We start from the raw sequence: 18,219 nt of genomic DNA on the forward strand, positions 1-18,219 counted from the left end.
GGATGGGAAAAATCCCAGTCCTAGAGCCAAAATCCCACTCCCAGAGCCTGACGTGTGCAGGAGAGAAAAGGAGGTGGGAGGGGATGGGGGCTGCATGGGGACTCCCAGGACCAGCGCTGCAGCGGTGGCAACGGGGGTCCCTTTGGGCGGTGTGGGGATCTGCACAGAGCTGGGGGCTGCAGAGGGGGGGTCTTGCAGGGGGAGTGGGGATGGGGGCAGGGAATGGGGGACCGCAGTGCCATCCACCCAGAAATTGCGGCTTGGATGCAGGCGCCGCTTTCTCACTTAATGGGAAAAGTGGCCGCAATTTGGGGCCTTTCCAATCACGGCAGAGCCGAGAGCTCGCTGCAATCAGGCGGCAGGGAAAGAGCTGGGGGTTGGGGGGGGCTCTGTGCTGTGCTGCGCTCTGTGCTGCATCCCACTCCCAACCCTGGTATGCAATGTGGACGGGGGCACCTCCACATGACAGCCCCCACACAGGGACACTGGAACACATTTAATGGGATGGCAGCAGTTCCCATGTGGTGCTGGGGGGTGTGGTGGACCCCAGCCCCCCCCCCTCCCCCCACTCAGTGAACCAGGATCTCCATCTTGTGGCTGCCGCGTTTCTTGCAGACTGGGACGTCGCTGCTGCCTTTGGCCGACTCCACCACGGTGACGGCCACGTCGCCCTTCGGGAACCGTGTGGAGAACCTGGGGGAGATGGGGGGTGGGCTGGGGACACGCCTGGCCACGCCTCTCCTGCTGCCCAATGACCTGCCTCCAATCTGGCCCCGCCCTCTGCCACACCCTCATCCTGCCCAATGAGCAACCTGATTCCCACCCCGCCCTTCCCAACACACCCTGTCACGCCCCCTTCCAGACCACGCCCCTTCCGGAAACGCCCACGTAGACCACGCCCCCACAGGCCACGCCCCCAGCCCCGCATACTGGTCGGCAATGCTCAGCGGCAGCGCCTGCGCGGTGGCATCCATCAGGGTCTGATGCAGGCGGGTGACGAGCTCGATGAGGTGGGGGCTCACCAGCAGGAGGTCGCCTTTACCCCCAGCAGTGGACGTCTGTGGGGCGGGGTGGGGTTTTTGTGGGGGGTCAGCGCCGCTCAGCCCCCGCTGCCCTCCCACACCCCCCTCCATGTGGCACCGTACCTCCTTGAGGTGCAGAGCCAGCAGCCCATCGGAGAAGCGGCTGACGGAGGCTCCGCGGATGTCGCTGAGGCTGAGCACCATTTTGGGCTGTGCTGCTTTGGGGTCGGCCAGCACCAGGTGCTCAGTGGTGAGCAGCAGCAGCCGTGGCACCGTCTGTGGGTTGGGGGGCAGTGAGAGCAGCCCTGCGCTCCCCCCCCCCCCCCCCCGACACCCCCCATGGGACGGGGCTCACCTTCCCGTTGGCTCTGTTCACCTTCTGCACCGCCTCGGCCATCACCAGCTTATCCTTGGCCACCGCCTGCAGCTTTTGGTACTTGCGGTTCTGCGTCAGGCCCAGGTACTCACCACGGAAGGGCTGCTGCAGGCTGTGGATTGAAGGAGGGGGGGAGGGAATCAGCTGAGACCCCCATGCTTCCCCCCCAGCCCCCCATGTGACCGCACCTCTGGGCATACAACGCCTTCTTGTCCTTGAACAGCTCGCTGGCACACAGCTTGTCCTGCAGCACAGCGCGCTGCTGCGGGGAGAGCTGCTCCCGGTACTTCTTACACTGCAGAGATGGGGCAGTGCAGGGGGACCGGGTGATGCAGTGCTCCCAAACCCCCACTGCCATGGGGACCCGTGGATCCCACCCCCACCTTCCAGCGGTAGAAGATGCCCTTCAGCTCCTGGTTGGCGTCGGACAGGAACTTATAGGGTGCAGGGGGCCAGGTCCGGTCCAGCACCGCCATCGGGGGGAGGTTCTTCTGCAGTCCCATGAGGTACTTCTGTACCTGGGGGGGGGGGCACAAAGGGTGGGTGGGGTCCCTGGGCACAGCCGTGGGGGGGCAGGAAGGCACTGATCCCATCGGTGCTCACCATCCGCCGGTAGATGAAGTTGGACAGACGCGTGCGGGCATCAGAGCGGAAGTAGCGGCGGTACATCCTGCGGGTCTGGGGACAGTGGGAGTCAGTGCGATGTGGGACCCCATGGGGTGGGACCCCCTCCCTCCATGTTCCCCATTGGGTGTGTCCCCCACCCCCCTCCCCATACAGCCCTGCCCCGACAGGGTGGGCAGATCCAGGGCAGACAGACAGACAGTCCCGGACGCAGCAGGACAGCAGGACAGAGGAGCTCAGGGGTGCGTGGCCCCGCAGCGTGGCTCACCCCATTACCTGATACCCTTTCCAGTATGCAGAAATGGTGCTGGCGGCCAAATGACGGCGGCGCTGAACTTTCAGCTCCCGAAGGAGCCGGCGGGACTGCAGAGGGACAGCCAGAACCCAAAGAGCCCAAAGGAGGAGAGGGAAACACCAACACGCATAGCGAGCGAGAGGGAGAGAAAGGGAGAAAGGCAGGAGGAGAGATGGAGGGAGGTGGGGTGAGACGGTCCTGGGGGGAGCAGGACCCCCCAGCCCCCCAACCCCACAGCATCACTGCCCTGGAGCGTGGCCCCAAATGCCCACATGGCGCACAGTGCTCACCTTCCAGCCCCGTGCATACGCCTGCAGCAGCAGCACCGAGCGCTTCATCTGCTTGTACCGGTTCCTTTGCTGCAGGGGGAGCGGGGGGGGTCACACCCATGGACCCCCCATACCCCCAGCCCAGGGGGTGAATGGGGAAGGGTGCAGCACTGCCAGGACCCTCCTCCTCACCGCATGGCCGCGGAACCACGCGGAGATGAGGATTTGGCTCTTGCGCATCAGCTGGTACTGCTTCCTGCAGCGCCAACCGCGGAACATCGCCTGGATGAGGGTGGCCAACTCGGCCACGCGCTGCTGGCGCCGCTTCTCCAGGTCAAAGAGCTGCAGATGGAGCAGAGCTGAGGGCTGTGGTATCACCCGGAGACCACGGGGGGATGGAAGGCTCAGAGAGGGACTGGGGGGGCTCAGAGCAGGAACTCACCCCACATACCCCCCGTCCCTAAAGCCAGGACCCCCAACCCCACACTCACAGTTCGCGGTGAGCGGATGAAGATTTTGGTGTGGCCATATGCCAGCTCCTCGGAGGGGAACTTCAGCTCTGCCAGCAGCACCTCGGTGCCTTCCCTGCAGCACACGGGGATGCTCAGACCCTGCACCCCACAGCAGTGGGGCTCCAGGATGTGCAACCGCCCAGCCCCCCCTTTCTCCCCCTGACCTGTCACTGCCCGTCCAGTGGGGCCAGGTCCTCCTGCTCAGCATCTTGTAGCGCTTCAGGAAGGGCTGGTAGAGCTGACGGAAGGCGTAGCCTGCACGCCGTACCCGCACGTTCTCCATCAGCCCCAGGTAGCGCACCTGAGCCAGCACCAGGTCCGGAGTGAAGAGCATTGCTGTCTTGGTGTCGTTGGGCTTGATGCACCTGGGGAGGGAGAGGGGCAGCGGTGGGCATGTTGGGGTCCCACTGTCTACCCCCACACATGTGGTCCCGCCCGGCACTACCTGATGTAGTTGGGATTCTTGGAGTAGAGGTTCTTCATCAGCGTCGCCACGGATGCCTTGAACTGGGAGCCGGTGGTGGGAGGCAGTTTGAGGGAGGGTCTTTGGGGGTCACCCTCGGGGAAGAGGGAGCGCAGCAGAGTGTGCCGGGCGGCCCACATGGCCTGGGACAGGTCACGGAACAGCAGGTCGTTGTTCTTCTCGATGAAGCCTGTCACGTTGTAGGTCACCTGGGATGGGAGCAGGGTCAGTGCCATGGAAAGGCTGGGATGAGGACTGGGTCAGGGGAGTGGGAGCAGGGCCAGTGTGTGCCCCAGCCCCGTGGAAAGGCTGGGATGAGGACTGGGTGCCCTGCTTTTCCCCAGGGATGGGGCTGTGGGTGCCCTGCACCTTCCCAGCATAGTGGTGGATGCGGAAGCAGCGCAGCGGCAGGCTGATGTCGGTGACGTGTTTGGCGTTCAGCGTCTCTTTGCTCTCATAGCGTTTGTGGGAGGCGAAGATCTGGTTCAGTTTGGTGATGAAGGTGTCCTCATTCACGGTGCCGGGCCGCAGGCACTCCTCGTCCAGCATGGCCAGGATCCCAACTTTGCTCTGTGCCGCAAGGGGACAGCATCACCCCCAGCCCACCCCAAAACTGCCCCAAAATGCCCAAGCGCAGAGCATCGGCCCCACTGAGCCACCTCAGGACCTGGAGGCCCCACACCGGGGGTAGGAACTCACGTTCTCAATGAGGTCGCAGATGATGCTGTTGTCGAAAAACTCCACTGGCGTCCACTGGATGCCCTGGGAGCAGAGGGGTGTCATGCACAAACCCTGCTCCATGGGCACCCCCTGTTGGTGTTGGGCAGGAAGCGGACGTCCGGCCGCCGAGACGGGGATCCCGAATCCCTCCCCGCCTTCCTGCCATTGAGTTGCTCTCCCGGTGGGGGGCGGTGAGGAAGGGACGTGCTGTGGGGCCGTCTGAGGCGCTTCCCCATCCCACTGAGGCTCCCCAGAGCCGCATCCCTTTGGGGTCAGCATTACCTCTCGGACATATTCCTCCTGCTCCTCCTTCAGCGTCATCAGGATGAAGATCTGCTGCAGCTTCTCATTGCAGTAGTTGATGATGAACTGCTCGAAGCCATTGTCCTATGAGATAAGCGACCCGAATGGCAGATCTGTGCTGGAGACCCCGCCCCCCACATCCCTCCTGCAGACCCCCACCCCACAGCCCTCCTGCTGCTCCTCACCTGGAAGATCTCGAAGCCGTAGATATCCAGGACTCCCATCACCTTCCTCTGCTTGCCTGGCTTCACCTGGGGCACAGAGAGACTGAGCCACATCCCTGTCAGGGGGGGTCGGCACACGGCTCTGGGGTTGTCTGGGGGCTCACCTTGATGCTGGTGTTGATGCGGTTCACCAGCCAGTCGAACAGGCGGCTGTAGATGTTCTTGGCCAATGCATCACGGCCGTAGTAGCCCTGGGGAGAGGGGAGGGGGGCTCACAGGGAGTCCTGGGGTGTGAGCCTAAGAGGGGGGGGGGGGAATCCCTGCTCACCTGGGAGACGCTGAGCGCAGTCAGCACGCTCTCATCCCGCACCTTCACAGTGCGTGAGCACAGCGCCTGCTCCAGAGTGCTGGGGTCCAGCCCGATCAGCTGGCTGATCTCCTGCAGCTCTGCGCGGAACAAAGCGGTGCTGAGGCTCTGCGGGGATCATGGGGGGGGGGTCCCATCTATCCCCCCTGCCCCACCATACCCCGTGGCTCGGTGATGCTGGATGCCTCCATCCCGCTGGCCTGGAAGCAGCTGCTCAGCTCCACGTTGCCCAGTTTGAGCACCACAGCTGTCACCTCCAGCAGCGCCGTCACCTCAGCGGGTGTGAAGCCGATGATCGCCATGGCATCCTGGGGGGAAGGGAAAGGAGGGGGGCAGCCATGGGGTGTTTGGGGAGCAGGGGGAGGGGTCATGCCCCCGTACCTGCATGGCACGGAAGTTGGCGGCATCATCCATGCCGGGCAGCACTGACTTCTCACGGTTCAGGTAACCATAGTAGCTGCAGTCCGGACGCAGCTTCAGCTTCTCTGCGGTGGGGGTGAGGGGGTTGGAATCTCAGCCATAGTCCCCAAGACGGGGCATTTCCTCCCCAGCCCCCCCAGCTCCATGTTGGGACGTACGGAGCAGCTGTGCTGAGCCCCCCGCCAGCAGCTGGTAGAAGATGTGGAAATTCCTCTCGCCCTTCACGTGGCGGACGATGCGGGATTTCTCCAGCAGATCTGTCAGGGTTTGGGGGGGGGAAGGGGGGATGAGTATAACTGCAGCTCAGGGGAGGCTGAGACCACCGGGGGGGAGAGGGGAGGGGACAGCACTGACAGTTAGTGATGACCCCTCCCAGAGGATCTCCCTTGAAGTCGAACTCCACATCCATGTATTTGCCCTGAAGGATGGGGATGGGGTCGGGGTGAGTGGGCCCCAGGGGGGACCCCTCCCCACACCCCCTCCCCGCTCACTCACAAATCGGGAGGAATTGTCATTGCGGATGGTTTTGGCGTTCCCAAAGGCTGTGGAGGAGGAGGATGGGATTATGCAGCACTAGGTGATGCAGTTTTGGGGGGGGGTGATGAGTCTTGGGGTATGTGGGGCACTCACCCTCCAGCACAGGGTTGGACTGCAGCAGCTGCTCCTTCACTTTGTCCACCTCCTCCCCTTTGCTGCTCACGGCCGCCACGTAGGACATCACCAGCTTGCTGGCCTCTGCAATGGGGATGTCAGCCCTGGGACCTTGGACCCCCCTATCCTGCAGCCCTGCAGCCCCCAGCCCACCCTACCTGTCTTGCCAGCTCCACTTTCACCAGTGATGAGGATGCATTGGTCCCGGTCCCGGTCCCGCAGCGAGCAATATGCATCATCAGCAATGGCATAACTGTGGGTAAGTGGAACTCAGAAAGGGGCTTGGGGGGTCTTGGGGGGGAACTCAGGAGCCTTGGTAGGACTGAGGGTTAACAGCAGCTCTGTGCTCACATGTGGGGTTTCACGGCAAAGAAGTTGCAGTTGTGGTACTCCTCCACCTTCTCGGGGGTGTAGATGGGCAATGGTTTGTAGGGGTTCACTGAGATCACCACCTCCCCAATGTATGTCTGCAGGTGAGTGGCGGTGTGAGTGCAGGGCCAGGACAGAGCAGTCTGCTCCCACCCCATTCCAGACTCCATATCCTCATCCCTATCCCAGACTCCATACCCCATCTTTGTTCCCCATCCCAGACCCTGTATCCATCCCTGATCCCCACCCCAAACCCTCTACCCACTCCTCATCCCCATCCCAGAACCGATACCCACCCCTCCTCCCCATCCCAGTCCCTGAAACCCCATCTTTGCTCCCCACTGCAGACCCCATATCCATCCCTCTCCCCATCCCAGACCCCATATCCACCTCTGTTTGCCATCCCAGACCCTGTACCTCCCGCTTTACCCCCTCCCCAAGCCCCGCTCCCCTCCTCATCCCCGCATCCCGGTGCCTACGTAGATTTCCTCGCGGCTGAAGCGCTCCTGCAGGGTGCGGAGCAGGGCCTCCTCGCTGAGCGGGTCCAGCATCACCAGATCCCCGACGGCCGCAGCATCCAGCAGAGAGGTGGTGGCTTCCATGGCTGGGGGCTGCGCGGAGCCTGGGGCAGAGCGGTGGGGGCTGCCCTGGGTACCCCCCTCCTCTTCGAGGCTTCAGGGCAGCTCTGGGAGAAGCGCGGAGCCGGCAGGAAGCGGGGACACCTGGGCCCTATTCTTGGGGCTGGGATTAATTCAGACTCCGCTTCCTCCCTCCTTCCGGGCCGGGGGGAGCTGAGCTCGGGGCTGGGGTGGACACCTGGGGGGTCGCGGCTCCGCCCAACCCCCGCCCTCACCTGGTGCGATGCCGGCGACCTTCAGCCCCGCTTCACCTTCACCTTCCCGGGGCTGTAAACCCAGCCCTGCCGTCGGGGTCGGGGAAAGTTCACGGGCGGGGGGTGGCGAAGAGGCGGGGAGGGGGAGGGGGGCGGTGGCAGCAGCCGTCGAGCAGAACGGGGCTGACCGAGACCCCGCAGGGGGCTGCAGCGTCCTCCGAGCCGGGAGCGGCACAGAGAGCCTCGACGACGGAGGCGGGGGGGGGGGGGGGGAGTTTGGAGCCAGAGCCCCCTGCAGCACCGGGGAGCGCCGGGATTCCCCGCAGGGCCGGGGCTCGGGGTCCCGTTGTGCCACCTCCCAGCCCCCCCCGGGCGCGGTACCCCTGCCGGGAGCGATGGGTCGCCTCTCACCTGCGGCTTGCGGGACGCCGGCTGCGGGAGTGGCCGAACCGGGGCTGCCTCCCGGTCAGGACCCACACTGGGATTGGCCCCGTCCGGCCCACGAAGGGGCGGGGGCCGAGAGCCCTCCCTCGGGGCAGGGAAACTGAGGCACGCAGCAGAAGCAGCCCCGAGCCAAAGCTCGCAGACCTGTGCGGGGTCCCGGCCCGCAGCGCTGCCACCTCCCCGCAGCAGGAACAAGCAGAGAAATGCAATTGTGGCCGAGCAAACAAAAGGAGCTTCCTCCCGGGGCTCCGGGAAACCGGGGCAAGGTACAGAGCTGGCAGCAGCCGGGCCACTCCCGGGAAGACGTCTGATCCTGGGCTGCCAGCAAAGGGCCCTGCAGTGGGCAGAGGAGAGCAGAACGAGTGGACAAATGAGACTCACAGTCATGAAAATACACTTTTATTAAAAAATACAATCATCAGTCTGCCTTAGCCACATGAAATGGACGGGGGGGAGGGGGAGGAGATGCATCCATAGAGGTTGCTTGCACCAAAACAGGGGGGCAGGGGAAGAAAACCTGGGACAGAAACAACTGGACAGAAAAGCCAGGGGCAGCAGCACAAGCGAGGGGCACTTAGGAAGCAGCAGGAGGGCAGTAAGGCTAGAGGAGGGCTGGTTTATTGCTAAAATGTTGCATAGAGTGGGGCATTTCCTCTGTGCTTGCGCTTTGTCAAAGTTTGTACTGTCCCAACTGCCAGCAGCAAAGATCCCACCCTGCATTGTGGGAACAGCCCCTGAGGCCAGAGGGCTGAAAGCAGAGAGCAGCAGCAGCTCCCACACACTGGGAGCAGGACCCCTATCACAGGCACCTTCAAAAGTGTTCCTTGAGCTCTGCACTGAGACAGAGGAGCCTTCAGAGCTGCATCTCTGCCCAGGAAGCACAGGGTTTTTGGTATTAAAACAAGGCAGAGTCACAGCTGGAGCCCTCTGGCACCTTTGGTGAGCAGCAGCACGAGGAGGAGCAGCCTGGCAGCAAGCAGGTGCTGAGCACGCAGGTACTGTCAGGAGAGGTCCAAAGTTCCCCTTATGAATGTGTCATCCCTGCAGGGACACGCACATGAGATGGACCTTTTGCTCCATCCACACCCTGAAAGGCAGAGATGCCCTTGGCAGAGAGAGGGTGTGGGCACCCAGAGCAGAGCAAAGCAGAGCAGAGCAGAGCGGCTCCTTCTGTCCCCTATGGCAGCAGCACTGGGGCACAGGGCTGGGCTCAGTGTGCCCCACAGGAAGCCCCTACAACGTGTGCACCACAATGAAATGCACCAAGAACCAGGATGGCTCCAGTCCACCTCCAGTCAGGAACAGTGCGCCACACCAGCAGCGCAGATCTCAGTGTCCCCACCAGAGTCAGCTCACTGCCCCCTTCTGCCAATGAGAGCTGCACTGATAAAAGCTTTTGTGCCTCAGCTGGTAGGAGTTACCCTGGGAAGAAGTCAGCTCCCTCCATCCTCCTAGCAGCTCTGCAGCAGAGCCAGGCTTGCAGCAGCCCAGCTCGGGGTGGAATCGGAGGTGCTGGGCACAGCAACACCAGCTCAGCCCTGAACAGAGGGTTTTGGACACTGCAGGTGTCAGGGATGTGAGGAGCCACAGCAGTTTTGCTGCTCTCCCTTGTGGTTGTGGGGCAGCTGACCTCAATCAGCAGTCAGGTGGGTTGTGGGACCACAAGCAGCTCGTGCTGCCTCTCCATAGAGAAAGTCTTCCTCCTCGTCCTCCTCAAAAAGCTGCTCCTCGAGGAACACCCCGCCCAGGCCGTACTCCTGCTCATGGAAGGACACCTCGCTGGCAGTGAGGTGAGAGGCACCACCCACAAACTCAGCAAACCTGGGAAGAAGCAGCAAAGAAACACTGTGTGGTTACATCAGAGTGTCCTGGCATGAGGGAATGGCTTTGAGCACTCATTGTGCATGCCTAGCCATGGGCAGAGCTGCATCCAGCATAGAGAAGGCTGGGTCAGGACTGGAGTTATCTGTCCTTGCTTTGCTGCATGCCCTGCTTCCACACCGCAGGGATCTTCAGTACCTCAGTCTCCCTTTCTCTAAAGCCACAGGTGGCAGCATGGAGCAACTGTGAACTTCCAGATGAGATTGGCCACCTCACTCCCAGGGGATGTTACCTTTTGGGAGATTGGATGCGGGACACTGCAGTCCAGGCAGAGAAATCCGGGCTTCTGCAGTAGTTTCGAAGCTCCTCGAGGGCCTTACGTGTCTCCACTTCACCCTGAACACGATATTCCTCTTCGGTCAGCAGGCGAGGGGGGCTCGGCCCCAGCCGGGCACTCTGTGCTCTCCTACCAGCAGAATGGCACTGATTATTGCCCAGACTGGGCCCCCAGGAACAGCGTCAGGAGCAGCGCACAGCACATCCCTCTGGCCTCTGCATCTTGCTCCTGAGAGAGACCCCTCCCCCCAGCTGTGAGGAGTGGGATGCTGCATCACACCAACCTGGGGAGGAGGAACACAACCTTCCCTGTGTTCCCACCCCAGCAAGAACACCCTGGTCTTGCAATGTAGGTCCTGTGTAGCAGCTCACCCTGACTGGGGAACTGAGAGTCAGCAGCAAACACTCACTTGTAGACACCATAGATCCACTGCAGGGGGTAGTCCTTGTTCTTGGTGCAGACAGCAATGAGCATCAAGGCCAGGGCGATGGGGCGGATCTGGATGCCCAAATATATCAGTGCCAGGCCCAGGAGCTGCAGGGCCCAGGAGAGCAGGTTGATGCTGCGCTCATTCTCCAGCGGGCCGTACCTGTAGCACACTCCAAAGCTCACAAAGCCCATGAGCAGCAGGTAGCCTGCAGGAGAGCAGAGGAATCAGGCACGGGGTCCTCCTATGGCACTGCCTCAACCTAGAGATGCTGAGCAGTGCCTGGCAGGGCTGCAGCCAAACCTAGTGCTGCAGTTTCCCCCTCTCAGGAGCTCAAAGACAGCATCAGCTGCAATGAGGACAGCAGGAGGCACCAACATTTCCCACCAGCGTGCTGAAGCTCCAGAAAAAGCCACATCATGTGGTGAACTGGTGGGTCTGAGAGCCCACACCTACCCAGCAGGTACTGCCAGTAGGACATGCATATCTCCCGCAGGTTCTTGAAAACCAGCTGAAGCAGGTACAGGGAAAAGGACCAGCCTCCTAGCAGCAGGAAGTAAACAGGACTTTTCTAGGAGAGGAAACATGAGAATCAAGAGAGGCTGTTGGCAGAAGATATTGATGGCTGCATCCCTTCAACTACTACACCCTGCTCTGTGTGAGACCAGATCCACAACAAAACAGAACAAGGCCACAAAATCTATCACCCAGAGTTTTGCTCACCTTGGGCATGGCCTTGGACATCACATAGATGAGGATGAGCAGCGAGGCCAGCAAGCCAATGCTTATCCCAGCTGAGTAGAAGAAGAGCTGGCTCCTGCAGAGATCACACGTGCACAAGGTTGTTTCACAGCTTGTGAGATGATGTCTATGCACAAACATATCTGCTGGCAGTAAACCCTGGGAGCATGTAGGCTGAGCATCCCAGCACCCAGTGCCAACAGAAAGGCACCTCACATTCCCAAAATTTCATAGGGAAATTGTGCAGAGGCCCATAGAGCTCATGGAGTGAGGCCTGGCAAGCCCTGCAGGCTCAGAGAAGCAGACATAAATACTCTGTCCTCCCACAGCACGCACACAAAGGAGCCACTCTGCAAATCCAACTCACAGTGGACACGAGGTAACTCACCTGCTCAGCATGTCCCCACAGAAGAACAACAACAGGCCCAGGAAGAAAACCAGGAACAGTTTAGGGTCAAACCCTGGAAGAAGAACAAGCCCAGGTTAGGAGAAATCCCAGCACGGTGAGCTGAGTGCAAGCTCCATTCTGACATACTGAAGCAAGCAAGGAGAGGCAATGCCTGAGGCAAAGCTCTGACAAGTGCCCCGTGTCCCTCCCATTCTGTATCCAAGTATTCCTCCTCTGCAAGCCCATTTTTCTTTACTGTATGCAGCAGCACAAGCTTGCTGTCCCTTATGGGAGGACCCACTGCCCACAGACTCAACGTACAGCGGGACAGCACAATGCAGTATCTGGTGTCAGCCTCTAGCAGCTCAACCTTCAGGCAGGTTTTGTTGCTGTAGAGATCCATGTCGATGTTGGTGCTGTTCAGCTTCTCCCTCAGTAGGGAGGAGAGGAAATTCCACACCTTGGACTCCTCCAACTCCCTCAACTCCTCCTCGCTGCCCACCTGGGTGACACGGATCACGTGGTTGCTGTTCACCCGGATCTGTGTAGGGGGAGAAAGCAGACGTGGACATCTTCAGGGTGGGCTCAGCCCTGTGGCCCGGGAGCTGGGTCGGAAATCCCACCTCCCCTCACCTGCATCCTGGTCCAGATGTCTCGCCAGCAGGGGCTGTACACGTTGGTGTAGCAGAAGTGGTGCGAGGTGGTGTGGCAGCGCTCAGAGCCCTCCCGCAGCGCGATCACCTCCGCCCCATCACCTTCACAGTGCAGAGGAGGAAAACTCAGAAACGCAACGGGAACGCTAGAGCCCGCTGCCACCCGTCCGACTGCAGGGTGCTCTCCTCCCGAGGGACCCCACCGTGCACTCGCGGTGGAGCAGGACGAGCCCTCAGCCGGGACGCGCTGGATCACCCCACGACCGCTCCTGCTCCCCCGGAGCCCCCCAGACCCCTCAACCCCACTCGAGGCCCCTCAGGCTGGAGCGTTGCGCGTGGCCGGACCTACGACGCCATCCAGCGCCCCATGGGGACGCTGCTCCCCGCCCGGGAGGGCCCCGTGTAAAATCACACCGCGCACCTGCACCGCCTAGCGGAGGCGACAGTAGGAGCAGCAGCAGCAGCAACGCGCCCAGGATCCGCCGCCGCCCCGGGACCGCTTTCATCCCTCCCGCCATGGCGTCCCCGCCAACTTCCGCTTCCGCCGCCCCACCCACACTGCGGACGGCAACGGAGTACAAGGCAGCATCCAATGAGAGCGCGAAGCCCGTATGATGTCATCAATCGGTGACGGCTAAAGAGACCAATAGGAAGGCGGCTTCGCGAGATCCTCGTCGCCTGCAGTGTTGACTGACAGTGCATTCGACCTATCAGCATAGCCTAAGCAGGATCAGGATTTGGTCCCGCCCACAGTTACCGAGGTGACCACCACGAGCTCCGCTCAATCTCGAAGCCGGCCCACACCATAGCAACCGCGAGCCCCACCTTAGCAACGAGTTTGACAGGCATCCACCTTAGCCAATCAGCGCTCAGCCTCGGCTCTCCCGCCCCTCTCCTCCAAGCCGGCTTGATTGACAAGCGGCTCCGCCTATCAGGAGGCGGCACCTCGTTGTTTGCGTGGGGGGCTCTGCGGGGCGCGGGGCAGCGGCCCCTGCACCGGGCTCCGCTCGGCTGCGTGATGCCCACCCGGGACCCCCAGCGTGGGGAGGGGGCGGCTCAGGAGGGGCGGGGGGGAGCACCGGCCGTGCTCAGCAGCCTCCCCCGCCCCCCCGGCGCTCGGCTCCGTGGGCGAATCGGGCTCGGGCGGCCCCCCCGGGTCGTGGGCGGCGGAGCCGGGAAGCGGCGGGGCCGTGGGCGGAGGATGTGCGTCAGCCGGGGGCAGCCTGGGAACGGCCGGAGCGGGGAGGGGGGCGGGGGGGGAGCTGGGACAGCTCGGCCGTGGGGGGTCTGTGGGGTGGGGGGTGCGGAGCGGCGCTGCGCTATGGGGATGGAGCGGGGCGGGACCCCCACCGTCCCCCGACAGCCCCGGAACGCGGCGCTGGGCTGTCGCGTCCCCCCCCACGCGGGGCAGAGGGCGCGGGGGCGGTGGCGCCGGCGCGGTATAAATAGAGCCGGGCTGAAGCCGGGGGGGGGGTCGGGGCGATGCCCACGGGGTGCTGGGGGGGGGGCTGACAGATTCCTCCACTCCAACCGGGCCGGACCGAACCCGCTCCGCACGGGGCTGCTCGCTCTGAAGTCCCCCTTCCTTCCTCCCCCCCGCCGGAGGCTGAGCGGCGGTGCTCGGAACCCGCGGCGGTCCCACAGCCGGAAGGCGGCACGGGGCTGCAGGGGTGTGTAGCACCGACACCCCTGGTGACAGCCGTGCTCTCTGAAATTCGGGTGTCCCCCCCGCAGGCTCCGGTTGCCCCGAGCAGCGCCCGCCCGGCACCCCAACCCGCTTCCTCGCTGCTCTCCGTCGGTTCTCCGCGCTCTGCCTGACGGGACCCCCGGTGCCGCCGCACGCCCTGAGTGCACCCGCTCCCTCCCGTCCCGGTTCGGTTGGGGGGATAAGGCGGTCCTACGGTTCCCCCCCTCCTCGCTGCCGCCTCCCACGCCGCGCTCAGCGGGGGCGGCAGCCGCGGGATCCGCCTCCGGAGCCTCCCACGCCGCGCCGCAGCCGGGGCCGCTGCTATTTCTCGGTACCGCCCGTGTGGGCGGCGCGCAGAGCGGCGCGGCGCGGCGGAGCGAACGCGCACGGCGCGGCCGCGGGACCCCCGAACACCCCCCGGGATTCCCGAGCCCCCTGGAACGGTCCGTCCATGCCCACGGGGCGCGCGTAGCGGCCGGACGGGGCTGCAGCCCGCGGTGAGCGAGCGGGGGGGGAGGGGGAGAAAGCGGGGGGTGGCGGGGGTTCGGGGGGTGCGCCGTGACATCGCTGTACCCGTGGGGTTGGGGGAGGGTCGGGGCAGCCCTGGATGTGTTTTGCTCCACGTGGGCTGGGGGCACGAGTGGGTCCGTGATGTGTGAATGGTGGGGGGGGGTTCACAGCTTTGCCGTGGGGCCACACTCGTGACCGTGTTGGGATCAGGGGAGATGTGGGTGTGGGGTCCAGCCTGGCCCAGGGACCACGCGTGGGCCTGAGTGCCCGGTGGGGTCTGCAGAGCCCTCTGGGCACCTCCAGGCCAAAGGGTGGGGGGGGGCTGGGCTTGCTGGGACATTGCTGTCCCCGTGGGGTTGGGAAGGACTGGGGCAGCCCTGGGTGTGTTCTGCCCTAAGCGGCGTCCCAGCGGTGGGGGCACGGGTGGAGCCGTGAGGTGTGGGATGGGAGCGGGGGGGGGGCTCCCAGTTCTCCCCAGTGGGGCCCCACTCGTGTCTGCGTTAGGGTCGGGGCAGCTGTGGGTGCGGCCTGGGTTGCACGTGTGGCTCTGGATGCTCGATGGAGCCCGAGTGCCCCCGGGCCAAAAGGTGTGTTTGGGGAGGGGCGCAGCTCAGACCCGGGGGTTGTGGGGGTGTCCGTCCGTCACGCTGTCTGTCTGTCCCACAGGCGCGCCATGGCTGTGCCTCGCACGCTGGGGGAGCTGCAGCTGTACCGGGTGCTGCAGCGTGCCAACCTGCTGGGCTACTACGAGACCTTCATCCAGCAAGGAGGCGACGACGTGCAGCAGCTGTGCGAGGCGGGCGAGGAGGAGTTCCTGGAGATCATGGCGCTGGTGGGCATGGCCACCAAACCGCTGCACGTCCGCCGCCTGCAGAAGGCACTGCGAGAGTGGGCGTCCAACCCGGGGCTCTTCAGCCAGCCGGTGCCGGCCGTGCCCGTCAGCAGCATCCCTCTCTTCAAGCTGTCCGACGGGAGCGGGCGCAAGTCGCTCAGCAACGGGCACGCCAGCCCCAGCGAGGCTGCGGGGAAAGGGGGGGGAAGTTCGGGGACGCCCCCCGCTCGCAGCCCCACGGAACCCCCGGAGAAGCTGTCGCCGTCGGGGGTGCCTCCGTGGCCGGGTAGGAGCACCCCCGAATCAGAGGGCGGTGGGGATGAGGAGCCGGGCGCTCCTCCCTTCTCCCCGGGGGGCACCGAGCAGCCGTCGGGCGGCGACGTGTTGGAGCCGGAGTTGGTGCGGACGGTGGCGGAGAGCGTCGAGCGGCTGCTGCAGAGCTGCCCCCGAGGGGGGGACGCGGAGCTGCGTGCTCTGCTGAAGCTCAATAAGAAGTTGGCCAAAGCCGTCGGGCACATCTTCCAGCTGGAAGACGGCGACCGGCAGAAGGAAGAGGAGATCCGGCGGCACAGCGCGATCTACGGCCGCGGTGATGCGCGGCGCCGGGAGGGCAAACAGCTGACGCTGCACGAGGTGGGGGTCGGGGTGGGGGTGCCCCACAGGGAATGGGGGGGACGTGCCGGGCTGGGGGCTCGCTGTGCCCCCCTCGGTGCCGCTCACGGCTCTGTGCCCGCAGCTCATCATCAACGAGGCGGCTGCGCAGTTTTGCCTGCGGGACAATTCGCTGCTGCTGCGGCGCGTTGAGCTCTTCTCGCTGTCGCGACAGGTCGCGAGGGAGAGCACCTACCTGTCCTCGCTCAAGGTGTCCAGGTGAGCGCCGGGGTCCCCCAGCATCGCCTCCTTCCCCTCCCCCGCAGCCCACACGTGGGATTCCCCCCATGGGAGCTGCCCCACCAGCACCACCTTCACCGCCGGCAATTCCGGGCGGGGGTGGGGGCCGCCAGTTCCCCTTTCCATTGCTGAGGCAGTTTGGTGCCTCATTGTGCGGGTTTGGGGGGCGGAGGGAGGCACAGCATAGAGGATGCTGCTGGAGATCGAGGGGGAACCCCCCATACTGAATCCCCCCATCCTGAGTTCTCCCCAGTCCCGAGCTCCCTTCCCCTCCCTCTACTGGCGCTGTTCTGCTCCCTGTGCCCCCCCCGCTTTGGTTCCATCTGTGCCACAACCCGCTGCGCCCCACAGCACCGCCCCGCAGCGTAGGGGGGGAACCGTGCGGTGCTGCCCCCGCACTGACGCAGCCCTTTGTGCTCCCACCCGCACAGGGCGCAGCCCGAGGACGGCGGGGCCAGCGCGGCCAAGCGGCTCAAACAGGAGGTGGGTGCAGGGCTGTATGCGGAGGGGGAGGGGGGATCCGTGCACCGGGGGTGCACACGCGTGTGCGTGCATGCACAGCTGTGAGCGTGGGCAGCGGTCGCCCACACGTAGGTGTGACGGCTCGGTGCGCTCGGGGCTGTATGCGGGAGGTGGGGGGGGGCCCGGCGCTCACCCGTGTGCTCCGTGCAGGTGGGGGAGCAGAGCCGCCCCGACCCCCCCCCGCTGGGATCGGACCTCCACGCACCCCCATACCGAGTCGGCAGTGAGGAGGATGCGGGGGGAGCGGCCGGAGAGAGCCTGGACGGCCACGCGCAGGGTGAGTGGGGGGCAGTGTGGGGCAGATGGCGGCCCTCCCCCCTCCCTCCCCGAGCCCCCCGGGGTGACCCTTTCCCTCTCTTCGCAGCGGCGGGGCTCTGTCCCCGGCTGACCCCCCCGCCCGGCGCTGCCCCCGATGCGCCCCTCGCGCTCCCCCCGCACGGGCTTTGGAGCCGGCACATTCTGCAGCAGACGCTGATGGATGAGGGGCTGCGCCTGGCGCGATTGGTCTCCCACGAACGCGTGGGGCGGCTCAGCCCCTGCCTGCCTGGGAAACCCCCAGGTGAGCCCCCCCCTACCCCCCATCCCAGCCCCAGGGGAGCCCTCACGTGAGCCCCCCTCCAGGTGTGCCCCATCCTGCCCCCCCCCTCCCCCCCCCGTCCCTTGCGAGCCCCCCCCGGCCTCATGGAGCCCGCGGGGGCTGCTGGAGCTGCCTCCCTCCGGCACTCACTGGGCTCTGACCCTTCTCTCTCCGCAGAGTTCGAGGACGGATTGGCAGAGCGCGGACCCCCGGCCCCCCCAGATCCTCCCCGCGGCACCATCAAGGTGGAGCAGGAAAACAGCCGGCAGTGAAGCCCCGCGCCCCTCACCTTTCCCCCTCTCCCCCCCCACGACTAACGAAGCAATAACGGGCGGAGAGCCGGGGGGCCAGCAGCAGTGGGGCAATGGGTGCCGGATGGGGGGGCTCCACTACTGCCCCCCACATCCCACCCCCCCGCACGGTTACCTCAGCCGCAGCGGGCACCCCCATCCCGCAGCAGCAATATTCCCCCCTCCATCCATGTTTTGAGCACGGGACCCCCCCCCCATGGACTGAAGCTCGATGTGCAGAGCCCCCCCTCCGCCCCCCCAAGGCCATTCATCGCCTCGTGCAGCCGCCCACACCATTGGTGCTGGCACGCAGCCCCCGCAGCGCACGCACGTGCTGTCGTCCCCCCTCCCCCCCATATTTGCACATGCACCGCCGCCCCCCCCCGCATGCACTCACCCCACTGTACATAACCCCACAGCAAACCCCGCTCGGTGCCCCCCCCCCCCCCATGCACAGCCCACTCCGGGTCCATGTGATGGGGAGGGGTCACACTGGTACCATCCCCCCCAGCGCACCGCAGGTGTTAGACGGGCGCTGGGGTGCTATGCCCGCCCCACCCCCTCCCCTATCCCGGGGTCCCCCCCCCGTAGGACTGCGTGGTGTCTTTTTAGAGCATTAGCGACAATTCCTTTGTAACGTGTACAGTAGATTATTTATTTTGTTATTTTGGAATAAAACTTTATTTTACGGCTTATAGTCCTGCCCCACCCC

At 64.5% G+C, this 18,219-nt stretch overlaps 3 protein-coding genes across 4 annotated transcripts; 1 reads left to right on the forward strand and 2 right to left on the reverse strand.

The window, feature by feature from the left end:
* Window positions 1-483: 483 nt before the first annotated feature.
* MYO1A (myosin IA) lies at window positions 484-7,165 on the reverse strand. Its single transcript, XM_090128345.1, has 28 exons — window positions 7,035-7,165; window positions 6,538-6,653; window positions 6,345-6,439; window positions 6,166-6,270; window positions 6,031-6,077; window positions 5,890-5,953; window positions 5,694-5,792; window positions 5,497-5,600; window positions 5,276-5,423; window positions 5,077-5,195; window positions 4,913-4,999; window positions 4,770-4,835; window positions 4,564-4,668; window positions 4,261-4,323; window positions 3,931-4,131; window positions 3,544-3,770; window positions 3,263-3,463; window positions 3,078-3,171; window positions 2,779-2,928; window positions 2,608-2,676; window positions 2,299-2,385; window positions 2,002-2,076; window positions 1,782-1,916; window positions 1,587-1,693; window positions 1,378-1,510; window positions 1,146-1,298; window positions 931-1,058; window positions 484-693 (listed from the first exon to the last, which is right to left on the reverse strand). Exons 1-28 carry the CDS (start codon window positions 7,155-7,157, stop codon window positions 570-572), a joined length of 3,225 nt encoding a protein of 1,074 aa, XP_089984471.1. The 5' UTR covers window positions 7,158-7,165; the 3' UTR covers window positions 484-569.
* A 1,049-nt stretch (window positions 7,166-8,214) lies between these two features.
* On the reverse strand, window positions 8,215-12,822 carry NEMP1 (nuclear envelope integral membrane protein 1). Its single transcript, XM_031610067.2, has 9 exons — window positions 12,620-12,822; window positions 12,179-12,300; window positions 11,867-12,086; window positions 11,546-11,618; window positions 11,140-11,233; window positions 10,873-10,987; window positions 10,399-10,624; window positions 9,945-10,118; window positions 8,215-9,652 (listed from the first exon to the last, which is right to left on the reverse strand). The coding sequence occupies exons 1-9, from the start codon at window positions 12,714-12,716 to the stop codon at window positions 9,463-9,465; spliced, it is 1,311 nt and encodes a 436-aa protein (XP_031465927.2). The 5' UTR covers window positions 12,717-12,822; the 3' UTR covers window positions 8,215-9,462.
* A 337-nt stretch (window positions 12,823-13,159) lies between these two features.
* NAB2 (NGFI-A binding protein 2) lies at window positions 13,160-18,098 on the forward strand. 2 transcript variants are annotated; one of them, XM_031610070.2, is made up of 8 exons: window positions 13,160-13,401; window positions 13,933-14,382; window positions 15,062-15,860; window positions 15,964-16,097; window positions 16,550-16,601; window positions 16,791-16,917; window positions 17,005-17,199; window positions 17,395-18,098. In XM_031610070.2, the coding sequence occupies exons 1-8, from the start codon at window positions 13,217-13,219 to the stop codon at window positions 17,487-17,489; spliced, it is 2,037 nt and encodes a 678-aa protein (XP_031465930.2). In that variant the 5' UTR covers window positions 13,160-13,216; the 3' UTR covers window positions 17,490-18,098. The 2 variants fall into 2 exon arrangements, with proteins under 2 accessions (XP_031465930.2, XP_031465931.2); XM_031610071.2 differs by lacking the exon at window positions 17,005-17,199.
* The last annotated feature ends 121 nt before the right edge of the window (window positions 18,099-18,219 follow it).

This window comes from Phasianus colchicus, chromosome 33 (assembly GCF_987193195.1).
Source record: "Phasianus colchicus chromosome 33, bPhaCol1.hap1.1, whole genome shotgun sequence".
Taxonomy (NCBI): Eukaryota; Metazoa; Chordata; class Aves; order Galliformes; family Phasianidae; genus Phasianus; species Phasianus colchicus.

What these genes read in the sequence shown, in the direction of transcription:
- NAB2 (XM_031610070.2), top strand. Translation starts at nt 13,217, where the DNA reads ATGCCCACCCGGGACCCCCAGCGTGGGGAGGGGGCGGCTCAGGAGGGG. An exon ending in AACAGCTGACGCTGCACGAG is followed by an intron (nt 15,861 to 15,963) that starts GTGGGGGTCGGG and finishes CTGTGCCCGCAG; the next exon opens with CTCATCATCAACGAGGCGGC. An exon ending in CCTGGACGGCCACGCGCAGG is followed by an intron (nt 16,918 to 17,004) that starts GTGAGTGGGGGG and finishes CTCTCTTCGCAG; the next exon opens with CGGCGGGGCTCTGTCCCCGG.
- MYO1A (XM_090128345.1), bottom strand. Translation starts at nt 7,157, where the DNA reads ATGGAAGCCACCACCTCTCTGCTGGATGCTGCGGCCGTCGGGGATCTG. An exon ending in CTGCGCTCAGCGTCTCCCAG is followed by an intron (nt 5,000 to 5,076) that starts GTGAGCAGGGAT and finishes CCCTCTCCCCAG; the next exon opens with GGCTACTACGGCCGTGATGC. An exon ending in TGGCTCTGCACCTCAAGGAG is followed by an intron (nt 1,059 to 1,145) that starts GTACGGTGCCAC and finishes CCCGCCCCACAG; the next exon opens with ACGTCCACTGCTGGGGGTAA.
- NEMP1 (XM_031610067.2), bottom strand. Translation starts at nt 12,716, where the DNA reads ATGGCGGGAGGGATGAAAGCGGTCCCGGGGCGGCGGCGGATCCTGGGC. An exon ending in CTGCATTGTGCTGTCCCGCT is followed by an intron (nt 11,619 to 11,866) that starts GTACGTTGAGTC and finishes TTCTTCTTCCAG; the next exon opens with GGTTTGACCCTAAACTGTTC. An exon ending in CTACTGGCAGTACCTGCTGG is followed by an intron (nt 10,625 to 10,872) that starts GTAGGTGTGGGC and finishes GCTCTCCTGCAG; the next exon opens with GCTACCTGCTGCTCATGGGC.